Source organism: Prorops nasuta, unplaced genomic scaffold, assembly GCF_024137725.1.
Source record: "Prorops nasuta isolate Cenicafe-Biocafe unplaced genomic scaffold, Cenicafe_Pnas_1.2 PNAS00025, whole genome shotgun sequence".
Taxonomy (NCBI): Eukaryota; Metazoa; Arthropoda; class Insecta; order Hymenoptera; family Bethylidae; genus Prorops; species Prorops nasuta.
Window position 1 is genome coordinate 1202635 of NW_027116822.1, and position 15316 is coordinate 1217950.

Genomic DNA, 15316 nt, shown 5'->3' on the forward strand with positions numbered 1-15316 from the left:
ATTCCATCTGAGATTCAACACCTGCCAGCTTCCAGGGGACCCACACTTGTGTCGCCAAATGTCTCTTGCAGTATTATTCAAGCCATCGTGGGACGTGGTACGCGATTAATTATGACCAACAAGACTTTGATATTCGACAAATATTTAAAATGAATTTTCTATCGTAAATTCATAATAATTTTTATCTCGTAAAACGTGTAATATGAATTTTCTTATAACAATGATTTGTATAAATATTGCGATTACAGAGTTTACATGTAAATCTTAAATATTTATTATCAGAAGTAGAAACAAATTAATATATGTTAAATTTCTTATTTCTTAACAAAAGAAAAAAGTTCATTTTGTACCAACATATGAATCTTGTAGAATTTCCTGTAGAATATAGTATTCGAAAGGAATAAATACTGACGTACCGAAATAAATAAGCACATTTGGTTATGGTACGAGAATAATAACGCAGGTACTATTTGGATTGCCGGTAGGAAGAGCGAGACGTAAAAAGAGGAAAATATGATTTAGTGTTTAACGATACGCAAGATAAAATACGTCTTTGCTTCCTACATATTATGATCGATGACCTATACCATATAAAAGGCAAGAGCGTGCAAGTCGGAGCATTCGTATACATATAGCATACGCGCGGATACATGGTGTCAGGAACGTTCCGGACACCACATGGATTATAAAATGCAGAGCTGTTACTTCGGTCTTCGAGACAATTAAGACACGAGAGAGAGAGAGAGAGAGAGAGAGAGAAATAAAATAATGATTTGACGAGTGACAGGATCGAAGCTGTAACGAGTGTGTTTGTTTGTTCGGAAAATGTTGCACGAGCAATATGACTCACGATATAAAACGCAGGAGTGTACAAGCCAAAGCCAGAAGCACCGGCAGCCAGCATGAGCATTCTGACTGGTCTGGATCCCAGAGGGCTGAGATCAACAAGCGGCTGTCGCGGCAACTGCGTACCACCACCGCCACTTCCGCTTTTGTTCTCCTTCAGTTTGCTCCGCTGGTTCTTCAGATGCAGAATTGCTCGGCGTTGCGGGTGGTACAGCGATGCGCTCTTGTAAACCAAACCCAGAAACACGGACAGCGACAGAATCCCTGTAACAGATTGCAATCCCAGTCGCCAACCGAGCTTCCTGAAATTCATTTCAAATCGTTCGTTAAAAAAACCAGCATAAGCTGCCGGACGCAGTGCGCAAGGTGCACTGCTGCAATTTCACCCGGAACACGCAAATTCACCCTATACCTTCGTAATTACGCCGCGGGAAACAACAAATTTCGGCATGGTATCTCTTTGAATCCGAGTGTAGAAAAACCTTTCGAAATGGCCTTTTGTAAAAAGTTATTGTCTCTGGTAGTGTTACGGAGGTAAATCAATCGCTCAAACACGCTCTGGGGCGAATTAAACGAAACACCCTGTATATACAGGGTCCAGCAGTGAGAATGTATATAGGAACGTTGATCCACGTGCGGTACGTGAGATCAATCTTTGCCGAACAATTTTTTTCTTTATATTCGGAAAGTTTAATTAGCGTCGAGTTGTTGGTATGGTATTAAATGTTGTTCGGTGGTTTTGAATATTTACGCCATTAGTTCATTCGCGTTAATGGAACGTTTTAAAATTCCAATTTAGAGCGTGTCTAAATGTATATAATACGAAATGTCTAGCATAAGCCACTTTTATGATTCCTAAATGAAAAAGAAGAAAAAATCAATTTTCTCCGTTGACAGCTTTTCATGAAGTTTCTGGGACGACTTAATAAGATTTCCGGATGGGCATGGCAGGTGCTCGAAGCGGAGGGGTCCAAGGGGAAAGGGTTAATTTGGGATTCCTCGGGATCGCGTGTCGGATCAGAACTCACCCGACGGCCTCCTTGTAGAATACGCTGAAGAGTGCCACTCCGACTCCCGCACCGGCCTGCACGACCATCTCCACGAATTCCCGTCGTTTCCGGAAGTAGTGGCCTAGCATTAATCCTGCTGTCTCTCGCACTAATCCCGCTCCTGCACCCAGCACCAGTCCGTAACTGAAAGTCACGTAAGAACCTTCATCGACACCTACCACTTGACTAAATTATACAGGGTGTAACAAAATTACTCTACCAATTTCAGCCAAGTGCTTCCCGGGGACTCTGATTAAAGCCTTTGAATCTCGCCAAGTCGCTATGGCGTTTGTGTTTCACGTCACGGTCATAAGGCGCCGACTCGGTACAGTGGCTCGAGATATCAAAAACGCAAATGTTCAAACTTCGATAACTTGATAAATACACCACTTTTTTCAGTAGGACTTTCAAGGCTATTATCAGGGAGCCCTGGAGAACGTACTCACTGAAAGTTGCGGGAAATTTAGTTGCACCCTGTATATATACAGGGTCCGAGTTCGATTCGTGCCGGAAAGAAAATCCTGATGGGCAGGGGGATTCCGAAGAGGAAAATTTTCTTTGGAACAATTGTAAATGTTTAGTTTATGGTAAAAAGCTAATCAAACTTTTAAGCACTTTGCTTCAAAGCATCGAGATCGATCTGTATAAATTTTCTACCAATAGGAAGCTTCGAATAATATAATTTCTAATCGTTTCCTAAGATTCTTCGTTAAAAATTCTATTCTTTATCTATATACAAATGTTTAATCGACATAAATAAATTCTCTTAGAAATTTTCTTTTTCAGCCATAATGTCGAATTATTAATAAAAAGCTTGGGAAAGAGGATTCGTATAACTATACCTGAGGAGGACTTGGTGCATCTGAAGGGCGAAGGAGGTGAAGAGAGATGCTAATGCGAGAACGAGTCCACCGATAACAGCTGTGAGCCTTGTGCTGCCCCTTCGACAAGCTCCAACGACCAGTGGGGCAGATCCACGTGAGACTGCAGCACTCAGTGCACCAGCCCACGCTGCAACATTACGATGCACATTAAAATTAAAATTACGCTATAAATTATAATGGCGATTTGCAATTACATAGTGATAAAACAATCGTGCATGTATTCTTCCCGCTGGAAAATTCCTGGCTTGCTTGATATAACACAGTGAGACTGTTTGTCATCATTTTTCTTTAATTAAAACACCCACGCACAGCTAATCGCGACTGTTACATCCGTGACATTGTCGTATAACGCGCGAGTCTCAACGCCAGTAATTCCTTTTTATTGCTCGTTAAGGGTAAACAGTCCCCCCCCCCCCCCCCCTCCCTACTCGATTCATACAAGAATCGATTCATCTCTCCCAGGATAAATCCTATATATTATCCATGATAAGAATGACACTCGATCCGATCTACAGAATCATTCTTATTTTTACAAAGGTACGGATAAATTTGCTCTGTTTTTTATATAAATTTTTTCTATAGTTTTTCATCGCTAGAATTCATTGCTCCAAGCATAATTCATCCATTTGGTGGATTTTTTTATTTCACTTGGTCGACTCAGTTCTCTTTGCTTTTTGCTCCATGGAGTTTTGCGAGAAACGAACCAAAGAACTCACTTTTACGATACATTCGAGGCGTAACCAGTCGGATGCATCTGATTATCAGTGAGCCGATGCGAGGCTGAAAGTGCAATCCGGGATTCCGCAGGTATTCGTATAATAAAAAGAGCACATCGTGCATTGGAAACTGCTTATCGAACTCCCATTAGGACGCGCCGTTAAACACAGCGTGTGTGTCTCTTTTTTGCCTACTCCCCCCCCCCCCCCCCTCCAGTCCCATTTCTCTCCTACACCTCGATCATTTGTGACTAAACTTTTATTAATATTCCACAAGCAAAATAAAAACTTTATTGATTATGATATAAAATTTTCATCGCTCCATATAATAGCAAAGGTAAAATTGATAATTAAACAAATTAATGTTGCGTGACGAATATACAGTTTCTCCTCATTGCTAAATTTTCATATTTTCTCAGAGCAATGTTGCTATTTTTCGCTACTTCTCCTTTTGCCACATTTACCAAATCGAAATGGTAGAAAATATTTGTCTTATTTGAGAAACTTGTATCAATATTATTACAACGAATATATAAAATGTTCATGCATCAATCGTTTTAAATATCGCCATGCAATTGTACGCAGTTTCGTAGTTGAATCGCAAAGTTTTCTTCGGTCTCGCGCGTTCACTGGTACAAATAGTTGCTTCTTTTAGGGAGAGAGATATCTCCATAGTGTAGCAACAAGTGTGCGCATAGAAATTGTAAGTTGCCAGCCAAACTACCTGGACATCGACGAATTTGCAATGCAAATTCATCGAAGCGATCTTAAATGTACAAGTTGCCTGCCTTACCAACATTGTAGTCCAGCCATTTCGAGGCTTATCAATGGCCAAGCCTCGGGCATATTTCATGATACAACCATATCGGTCTTACCAATAATATCGATTTAGCCACATTCACTTTATAACAAGATTAAAATATATAACCACTGTATTCTCTTTTCACAAAAATTAAAATAATCTCTAATTTTATGAAACTAATTCCTCGGATAATTTATTATTTTTATCTCGATACCAAGTCCGAGAGGCTGATTCACGTTTAAACAGTTTCATTCAACGACTAACATTATTTTCTTGAATAAAAAAATTAACACGATTCCAACAATTGTCATTATTATTATTTGACTCTTGTCGAAGGAGCAAATGACGAATAGGAGAGCGACTTTAGGGGCTCGCTCGTCATTACGTATACGATTGTCCGTTAAGTGAATCGAGCATGTAACCATTTGCAGCGAAGCTTCTGGGAGAAATGTTGATCTCGTGGGTTAGGAGTGAGGGAAGAATAGAGTGCACTATATATATATATATATACTCTCTCGTACGTACAGAGGTAGCAAGGCTGGATTCAAAGTTGGAAATGAATATTGGCGGATGTTTGCTATACTGTTGCTACTTGTACTTCCGCTTCTGTTCCGCTCTCCGATACTTTGTATATTGCATCACACGAGTTTCCATCCGAACGTTACTCTGTTGTGACAAAGCAATATTGCATATTCAACGCAGAAACTTCCCAAGCGGCTCTCAAAAATCTTTCCGCCTTCCTGCCTTCCCCACCTCGTTCAGTTACCATTAATAATTTTGCCAACTTACAGAGCGATATATACACCGCAAAACAATTGTCACGAGAGGCACTTGATAAATTACCAACATAATTCTACATTTTTTATATGTATATATATATATATATATTCAACATTTTCCGTAGATTTTTAGATCGATGCGTGGCTCTCGTTTAGATTTGTTACCGATTAAAAATACCAACGTATATAGTGACGAAATTCCAAGAATTCTCCTAATTTCAAACGCACGTGTGAGGCGTTGCTGGAGAATTCGATGGTGAGATAGAAATTTGCACCGAAGGACTAGGGGCTTGCACATATGGTAGCTTTTATGAAAAAAGAATTGCTTGGAAAGAAAAAAAAATTTGTAGACAAGTTATTTTTGTATTAGCTCTTTGCTATGAAAAAGTAGGATTGTGTAGTTGCACCCTGTACATCGATTTAAAGTAGGGGCTGCCACTTATATGGATCTATAATTATGAAAACATAATATTTCTATGATATTATACCGATTATACAGTCTCCTTTCGTTCGAAGGAACAAAACTGTAACTCTATCTTTATAAAGATTTGAATATAACATGAGCTTAATGAATAAGTATACCGCACCCTTCAAATTTTCGAGATGTTTCCTTTATGCATTAATGAATTTCGTATTCACTAACAAGTTTGAAGAGTGACGTTGGTCTTAAGGACGTTTTAACTATGCAGCGAGACCCAAAATACGTAAGACAAAATGGATTTTCAAGGTATTTCCTGTAAAGCGAGGAAAACCTTGCACCTAATTACTACTACTAGCTTCCTAATCCTGCAGCTATCTTCGTTATGCCCAGTATCCAATTTACCAAGTTTCGAGTATGAACATTTTTTGTCAATTATAATTTTCATTGCTGATTGCAATTAAGCAGACGACTATAAAAAAGTGTAATTATATTAAAGTTTTCATAATGTTTAATAAAATAATCTTCTTGATAAATTAATCATTTTCTCATTCCTGATTGTTCATCAATTCAATTTTCAACTTGCTTCATAAAAGAATATAAAGGTAAATGTACCAGAGGTGATGGACTTTACTGAAAAAGTGCAAAGAACAGAATTATCATTTTTATGGTTGGTTATTATTGTATAATGCGCGACCAAAACAATCTTCCTCTTAAAGAAGGACTACTATAATCGATAATCTTTAATTGCAAATAACTTTTTAACCAAGGGTGCTATAGCAAAAAAGTTTTTACAACTTTTTTACTTAGATTTTTCTCCCCTATCCGATGGTACTGGCATGACCGTCTTTCGTGGGACACCCCGTATACAATATATATAGACATATTAATTAAAAAATTTGACATTAATGTATACTTTTTTGCTACCAAAGCAAGCACCGTTGACACCAATGATCAATACAGAGGCTCGAATGTACTCTAACAATTTTTAACGTTCCACGATCCGTGACTGATCAAGATTCTTCGTCAGCCATTACTATGCCACTATCGAATACCTCTTTATTACAAATATTTGCACGTTTTTGTAAAGTCGTGCGGCTGATAATATACAAAATAACAGTATTCGAAGATATTGTTGAATTAATTCGATAGATCAAGAAGACTTTGATAAGAAGAGTGCAAAATAAAAGGCGATCGAACGTCCAAGAAATATTGAAGAATAAAATTAAAATCGAAAGAAATGATTTACACGAGGAGGGAAAGTTTTTAGCACGATGTAATTTTTATTCCTATGCAGGAACATTTTCAAATAAAAAAGAATAGACGTGGAATATTCATTCTTATATTACAAATTTTCACACGTTTTTATGAAGTCGATCGATGAATAATGTAAAATAAAATTATTCCAAGGGTATTATTGGATCAATTTGATAGATAAAAAAAAAAAAGGAGATTAATAAAAAAAGGTCAAAGAAATGTGACGGGGAATAAAATTAGAAGGGAAAGAACTGATTTACACGAATAGGGCAAGTTTTAGCATGATGTAATCTTTATTCTCGTAGAGGAAAAATGTTCAAATAAAAAAGAATAAACTTGGAGTATTCGTTTGTGCATCTCTCAGCTGTCGTTGCTTCGACGTTTCGCCATTTTCCTTTGTGAGAGTCTACGGTAAAACAACCCCCTCCCCCTCCCTCTGGGCTTTGATATCTATATGTTACTTTCTGACATTTTCACTTTGACGTTCCTGAAATTCCAGTCCGAACGAAAAGTGTCGTGATATCTGCCAGATAATTCGTCAAATATCTCTTGGATTAAAACCAGCTTTCCGGCGTCCCAAGATGCATTGTCAAATCTTCTAATTTATCTTCAAAGCTTTGTTTAAAGAATAAAACGAGAATGAATGCTGTACTTTTGCAGCTTTGCAAGTTGTGAGAAGGTAAGAGGGAAGAAAAGGGGTGTTCAGGGCTTGAAAAAAGGACATGGTGGAAACTTTGACCTTCGAATGTCAAGGACAGCTGTTTTTCTCATCTCGAAGCATCGTGAAAGTGCAATGGGTCACGTGTCAACGTGGGAAGCTGGCAGTCATTAAAGTATAATATACACACCTCTCTCTCTCTTTTCCTATACACAAGCCTGTCATTAATATCATCCTGGCTTTAATTAATCCTCCTCTCAGAAATCAATTAACTAATATTGCATTGAAACTCTTCCACATTTATTTTATTCGAGAAATCTTTGATCAAATAATTCTACACTTTTTATCATTTTAAAGAGTTTTCAATAAAAACCATACATCAATGCTTCATCGACAATATTTAATTTGTTAAAAATATCAAACGACTCTATCCTCATAATTTGCACGACACGCGAGCTTATATCTAATAAACCTTCGCGAACGTAAAAATAAAAAACTCCTGATTATCTATAATAATAAGAGAATTATCGAGCAATTTGCTGAGTACACGTATTCCAGTTTCGAGTAATAAAATTGTACAGATTGACCCTCCTCGCACGAATCAATACACCGTGTATATGAAAACTCTTGCACATTTATTTTACCGAAAAATCTTTCGTTAAATAATTCCACATTGATAATTGTTGTATAATTTCAGGAATTTTTCATTAAAACCACATATTAACGCCTGATTTGCAATATTTAATTTTTTAGAACATCAAACCCGGCCCCAACTCCTAATTTACATAACATGCGAGCTTGTCCAATAAATCATTGCATAGAAAAAAAAATCTTGACTATCCCTCTATGACAATAAGCGAATTATCGAGCAATTTACCGGGCACACGTATTCCAGTCTCGAGTAATAAAATTGTACACGACATTCCTGGGAAGTTGAAAAAAGGAAAACGTGTCCCAGGCACCTGGGAAATCTTTCTGTAGTAGTAATCTTTTGGGAAAAGTTGTGGCAAAAATAGAGTAAAAGGTAATAAAAACGTAATGGAAGTTAGTCGAAAGTGTCTGAGGAATTTCATTTTTTTCTCACCCGAACACGATTATTAAACGGGGCTTTCGCGCATATAAGAAACGTACAAGCTCGAGGTGGGAATTTACACGCGAACGTTTTTGCTGGTGCAAGCACAAACGAGTGATCTTCTTTAACCAGAAAAATATATCAAAGTGGATCGATGAGAATACAGGATTTCCTCCCGAGCTACATGTCAAGTTAGATGGGCTTTAAACCTTAAGCCGATGTGTGAGTTTTTTGGTTGAATTCACTAAACTCGACGGCTGGAATGTGCGAGCAGACGTTAGCCTGTATATCAGGTCAGAGAAATCCCTGAAAGCCAGTGAAGCTTCTTCTCCCTCTTCCCCCTTATCGTGGCTCTTTGATCCTCAGCGGTGGTGTGCCAGCGAATATCAGCTGTCGTGTTTTGGTATCTCGAGAACACCCTGTATATCGAGCAACAACAAGCACGGTCGAATTTTATATACGCTGGCAAGGGAATATATAGGGCTGTTGGCCTGTGTAATGGAAAAAAGCTAGAATGCGCCCAGGACTCACCAGATAACGCCCGATTGATTTACAATTCTTTGTATATAGAAATTTATAGCGAAAACTTTTGCTACGATAAATACTTATCTCAGAATTCCTCGGAAATATCGTGCGATGAGATATTTTTTCATAGAGAGTCCCTCTGGTGCACCATGCACGCGCGCAGAGGAGAGAATTTTCGCGAGAGAATGATTTTGATCTCGATAGATCGGTCGGTAAAATCGCATCGGCGTGCTCGGCCGGTAAAACAGAGACGCGGATGGAATATATAATTCTCGTACGATTTCAACAAACGGGTCGTTTCGAGCCTGTTTCTCGATGCATTCGACAACGATTCACAGTTTTCTCAACGAAGATACACACATATATATATATATATAGGTACAGAGCGAAGAGTTCGTTGGAAAGTGATCGACTTAAGAATCAGAGAGCTGCCAAACACGAAAGAGTAAATTTGCGGTTAATGGGACAACAGGACTCGGTTCACAACGGTGTTATCTCTTGTCACGGACCCATCGAACCACTGTGCCGCAACTGAGAAATGAATCGGTCACCGACGCACCCGCGAAACAACGATTCTATTACCTCCCATTAAAGCTGTTAAGAAGCACACTGGAACAATCAAGTACCAGTGCTATCCAAAACCTTATCGGCAAATATTTTTTACACAGATAACTCAAAGGTTCCCAGAATATTTTAAGCATACTCGTGGAATATACAATATGCGATTCATAATTAATTCTACCCCGTTTTACGATCTACAACGTTCAGTCCGATCTGCTTTACCGACCGAATTTCACCGATCACTCCACACCGTTTCAGTCAAGTTTCGTCACTATTTATACGCGATAGTCGAAGAGGCGTGTTTCGCAAGAGAGCTCGAGTGTTTGTTGGGAAAGCTTTAGAGTTATTGTATACGATACGAGTAGCAGTGTGGATAGAATTGGACTCCTCGTTAAGAAGGACGAATGAGAGGAGGAATGGTATACGTATAGGAAGAGCAGGAAAAGAGGCTGCACACGAGTGACTTGGCCTAGGTGGGATTAAGACCAGCTTGTGCTTGACCACTATCCGCTAACGATTCTCTTTCATCCAGGATATATCTCCCTTTGTCCTTTCACCCTGTGATAACGATGATTCTCCGTAGCAAATTTCGTTACCTTGCTCGCAGTAGAAACTTCCATTATAGTCAGACCAAACTCTTTCCACTGCTATATGGCTATACCTCGCAACGAAAACGATTTAATCCACTTTGAAAATAAATGTATGACAATACTTCCTCTGCCAGTCACACGCACTGCACCATTGGTATTTCGAGCTCTCTTTGTTAAACTGCAAATAGAAATGGCAAATGTTCCCTTTCTCCTGTGCACTCTTGGAACAGGCAATTTCTTCGGGAAAAATAGCTTTGCTTAAAATTGCAAAATAAGCAGACCTTCCTGACAGTTGAAATCTCGATGCAGTCGCGAAAAATCCACCTTTGGAACAAGTCTCTTTCTCTCCTCGAGTGCAGCAAGGGGAAAGAGAAAGAAACTAGTAGTTATATCAGAAAATGAGACAACCTTGCTATTTCCTCGGAATAAAGTTGCAAGTCTGCCTCGCCACTGCACCCTACCCTCAACTTTTCCCATTTCAGGGTCAGTGAATTTTTGTCACCCTTTTCAAACACACATGCACGTACACCCTCGAGTTCCCTCTCGATGCAAAATCAGCCAAATCGACGCCCTTAAGTTATTTGCTCTTGGAAAAATGAATTCGGTATTCATAGCTGTGGGGGTGGACAAGTTTTCAGGACGTTTATAAAGTTTTCTCCACGGGAAACACCGGTGCGCTGCTGCGTTCGAGCTATCCAGCCAGGGTACGTCGGGAAGTCGCGAAATTTTCTTACGTTGCCTCCTTCTCGCACTGGATTCCCCACGAGTGTCTGCGCGAACATCGGCTCGATTGACGAACGTCGGGGAAAATTTTTCACAGCTTTCGCAATGTCTCGGCGTGTCATTTTTGTGCAAAGCGGAGCTTATTTTTCAACCGATCATTCGTATTCTCGTATCAAAATTACCCATTTTGATTTCCATCCTTGATTATACAGTTTATTCTCGTTCTTGCTATTTTTCTTTTATCAATGCAACGCACAAGAAGGTTGTAAAAAAATTTTCCTCCCTTCATTTCTAAAACATTCAACCCTTGGTTCCTAAAAATCACTAGTTTCAACCCCCATTCCCCATTCAACACTTTTCTATTTTCTGTCTTTATCACGTACGAATTTTTTATGTCCCTCGTCATGGTAAAAAGAGCGTAAAAAATGTTTGCTCTTGCAATGCTGAGCCCTTATTTCTAAAAATCACTAATTTCAAGCCCCATTGATCAACCCCACTCCATTATTTACAATTGGCTCGACAGATTTTCGGTTTCTATCACGTAAGAATTTTTTTCTTTCCATTCACCATAATAAAAAGAGGGTAAAAATAATGTTTCTTCCACGAGAGATCTGTATGGAAAACATCTATTTTGGGTACCAAGCGATTTTTTTATTATCAACCGCGACCGGGCAGCGCTTTGTTTCACGTAACCTTTTACGAGACCGAGTCGACCGAGGTTCGTCATGAAACGTCTTTAACCTTGTCGACTGAGTTTCTTTACCGGCTGAGCCGTGAAGCTGTGCATAAATAGAAGGTCAAATGGCACGTATAAGGCGCGACCAAGACACGCGTGTGGAGAAAATAAAAAAGTTTCAATCAATTCGCGCGATGCATGTGACAATTTTTCACTCTATTTTCTCTTCTGTTTTCTCTGCTTTTAAGTAGAACAAATTTTATTAAGCTGCGGCAAACTAGTTCATTTTTGCCCTCGACTAAATAAGCGTTAACTCGTGGATGGAATTTTCGATCGAAAACAGATTATTCGAGTGTCTTGTGATAGTATTCCCCTCCCCCATTCTCTCTCTTTACAAAAGAAGCGCTAATGCCTACCTGATATTTAATGTCCGACCCAAAAGCCGCTTTACTACTTTTTAACTCCCCTCTTAATATTTATTAATGACACCCAGCATTAACCCAAATTAAAATTAGGTCCATGAATAAAAAGAAGAATCCACTTAACCCCCCCCCCCCTCCCCCCTCTATCCCTGTTTTTACCCTCCATTCCTTTTTTACTTTACACCTACGCTAGTATATATATATATTTGAAAATATTGACTGCTGTACTTCCCAGAGTGTAAATTCTACATTTATTTTAAAGCTATTCTTATTATAACTATTCAATATCCCCACTCCTCCTTTCCCCATGTTAAACAATACGAATGAAATATATGTAGAATTTAAACTGCTCTGTACAATAAAAAATATAAGGAAAGGAGCAATAAATATAACAATATAATTCGTAATAATAATTATTTCCTACGATATTTTGTTCATTTTTAATACACCATTCCTTATATTTGTTATCATGCAGAGTCCTTAAGGACGAGGCGAGGAATTGCCACATCATTCGAAATGGAAATTCTACCGTGCGAGATTGAGAATTTGTTTCGTGTGCTACTACTTGGTAGGGATGAAGGAGATGTTCGGATGATAAGAGTGGGGTGTGGGTGGGGGGAGGAGGGGTGGAAATTGGATATTGACAAGAGTTGCAAGTTCGAGCCCCGCCACAAAGGAGCGTAACGTGTCGCAAGGAGTGCAACTTTAATGCGCTTGTTAAAGTTTGAAAGCCCGTCAAGAAAGTGTGCCGCCGGCATAAAACTCTCCCTATGTGCCCCCTTTCACATTTCTCCTTTTTTTTTACCCTATCTTCTTCTAGCAAGATAGCACGCATTGCACGCAGACCTCGTGCTTGTAAATTACCTTTTTTCACAAACCAGTGTCTGTCACATGTTTTTCCTTCTGTACCTCCCCCCCCCCCCTTTGTCCACTCATTTTTTAGAAATATATAATTTGTTAATCTAGTAATTACGCATCTCCGATGATTTCACTGAATTGTTTTATCAAATTTTTATTTTATTAATTAACCCGCCAATAGGCGCGTGCTTTTTTTTTACGTAGATAGGCGCGTGGGGTGCCACGGACACCCCATTTGTTTTTCGTTATTAGACGTAAAATATTTACAAATACAGATTTATTTTTCAATAAATATCATCTATGCGAAGTTCCCTTTGGTATACAATAACAATTGCATTTCTTTACATTATTTGTATTAATTAAACGCTAATATTTTTAAGTGACTGCACAAATTTTTCGCTACGTTACCAATAGATTTCTATTCTTGGGGTGTTCTGAACACCCCGCGCGCCCATTGCCGGGTTAAAACAAGTTAATTTGACGATTCAGTGATTATGCAATTCTGATGAATTTATTGATTTCTCTCGTAACACTTTATAGAGAGTTCTTCTTACAATAATATTTGTATCTTATTTCACCCCTCTCCCCCCCTACTTTCTCTTCCTCTATGCTAATTACAAGTTAGTCGCAGTTTAACTTTCAAATTTGAACGAAAGTTGAGATGTTTTAGGGTTGTATGTACAACAGTTGTCTCTCAGAACTCGTTCTTAACTTGTTAGCAACGTAATTCTCAAGACTTTACCTCCAAGTTTTTTGTAGATTCAATTGTTTCATTGTTTATCGTTCGTAGTACTTTCCGAGCTGCAGTGGAGTGTTCTGCGGGAAATTTTATATCTGCTTATTGTACAAATAGGTTATTACTTCGTGTAAGTTTATTGCTAAGGGAGAGAACTATGTCAACACTCAGGTTTCTTTCATTTTCTTTCTGAGATTAAGGAATATTACGTCACATTGCAGTAGAAAAAAATCTGTCCTGCAGTTGTTTTTTTACAAATCCCACCTTTTTCTATCAAGTGTAAATAATGCTTCAATATTAAACGATTGAGCAGCTGGATAAAAATTAAGTCTTGCACGTCTCTCATAAACTATATTATTTTTTTAAAATTCGTGTATTGCATACGAAAGAAATTATACTGATCAGTTTTGTAAATTTAGTACAATGTATTATAATTTTAATGCAAATAGGAAATATTTTGGTGTCAAATTTACTTTCTTGTTAAGTAAATAATTTTATTTAAACTCTTATTTAGTTCTCTATTCCTTTCTCTCTCTTTTCCTCCACATATATTAATCTACATTTCATCTCTCAATTCTAAATTAGCAAATTTTTCATCGCAAACATCCCGAACTGATCAACGTGCTTAACATAAATTATCATCAATCTTTGTGATTAATCGAATTGTGCGATTAAATCCGTTAAACGGATGAGTCACTGTTCATTCTGGTGCTTCCGAACGTATTTTGCACAATTCACATTCTTTATTGACAGATTATTTAAGGCAAATTAATGAACCTTCGATATGAATCTCGAAATTGTTTACATTGTAAAGTTCGTTGATCAGTTATCGCAATCGTTTTAGGTGAATTCGAATCTGTTTGATAAAGTCGAGAAATAAATCAGTTTAGAATCGAGTTGTGCTGTATGAAAAAAAAAGAAAAAAAATGAAACGATAAAATGAAGTACGGAAAGAGACGAATAAACATTTGGAAAATAATTAATAAACGGTAAAAGAAAGAGGGGATACAATTTTGTTATCAGTGATCCACCGGTAAAAAAGTTTATGATAAAAGGGTTGAAAAACAATAATCGTCATAGTATAGCAGTGAGTTACTATGTGAGGACAAGAGGGGGGATTGTGTGCTTGAACTTTTATCGTTAAATGAAAGTCGATGGAAAATCTATTTTTCAGCTGTTCGATCGCGAGAAAGTAAGGAGACTATGGTGGAGCTCTCACTCTTGAATCGAAGAGCCCTTTAACTATGGATTGGCCATCCGCTTGAAATTTTTAACGTCCTGTTGACTTGCTTTCATTCATCAACATCTTCACTCTCCTTCTCTGCAGTGATAAAAGCTTTCTGTGATCGGACTCTCCCTCGACGATTTTGCAAATTTCACTTCTATTTTCCATTTACCCCCTCTACTTTACCCTGTGCTTTATCGATCAGTTTTGATCTGTTATATACCACTGCTTTGGTATATAGAAATATTATACGATAATTTTATAATAATATTAATAGAAAAAAGAAAAATATATACATATATATATATATATAAATTTGCATTTACATAGCTTTAATTAATTTTGCAAGCAGTTTCCTCACATTGTAATATGATAATTTTCTTGTACAACGGAATAAAAAAAAGCTGATAAAATGTTATTCATAATGATTTATCATATATGATCAATTTTTTTTAGCATGCATTTGTATGCTAAAAAATTAATTTAATTCCCAACATTTACAATAAAAGCAATAATGAT

The 15316-nt window shown here is 37.8% G+C and overlaps 1 protein-coding gene across 1 annotated transcript in view; it reads right to left on the bottom strand.

The window, feature by feature from the left end:
- LOC136782299 (monocarboxylate transporter 4-like) overlaps positions 1-15316 on the bottom strand; it is a 58889-nt gene that overhangs the window by 4568 nt on the left and 39005 nt on the right. The window contains exons 6-8 of the mRNA XM_066741635.1: positions 2738-2906; positions 1875-2039; positions 851-1148 (exon numbers count right to left, since the gene is read on the bottom strand). Coding sequence (XP_066597732.1) covers positions 851-1148; positions 1875-2039; positions 2738-2906 — 632 coding nt within the window. The remainder of the gene's footprint in view (positions 1-850; positions 1149-1874; positions 2040-2737; positions 2907-15316) is intronic.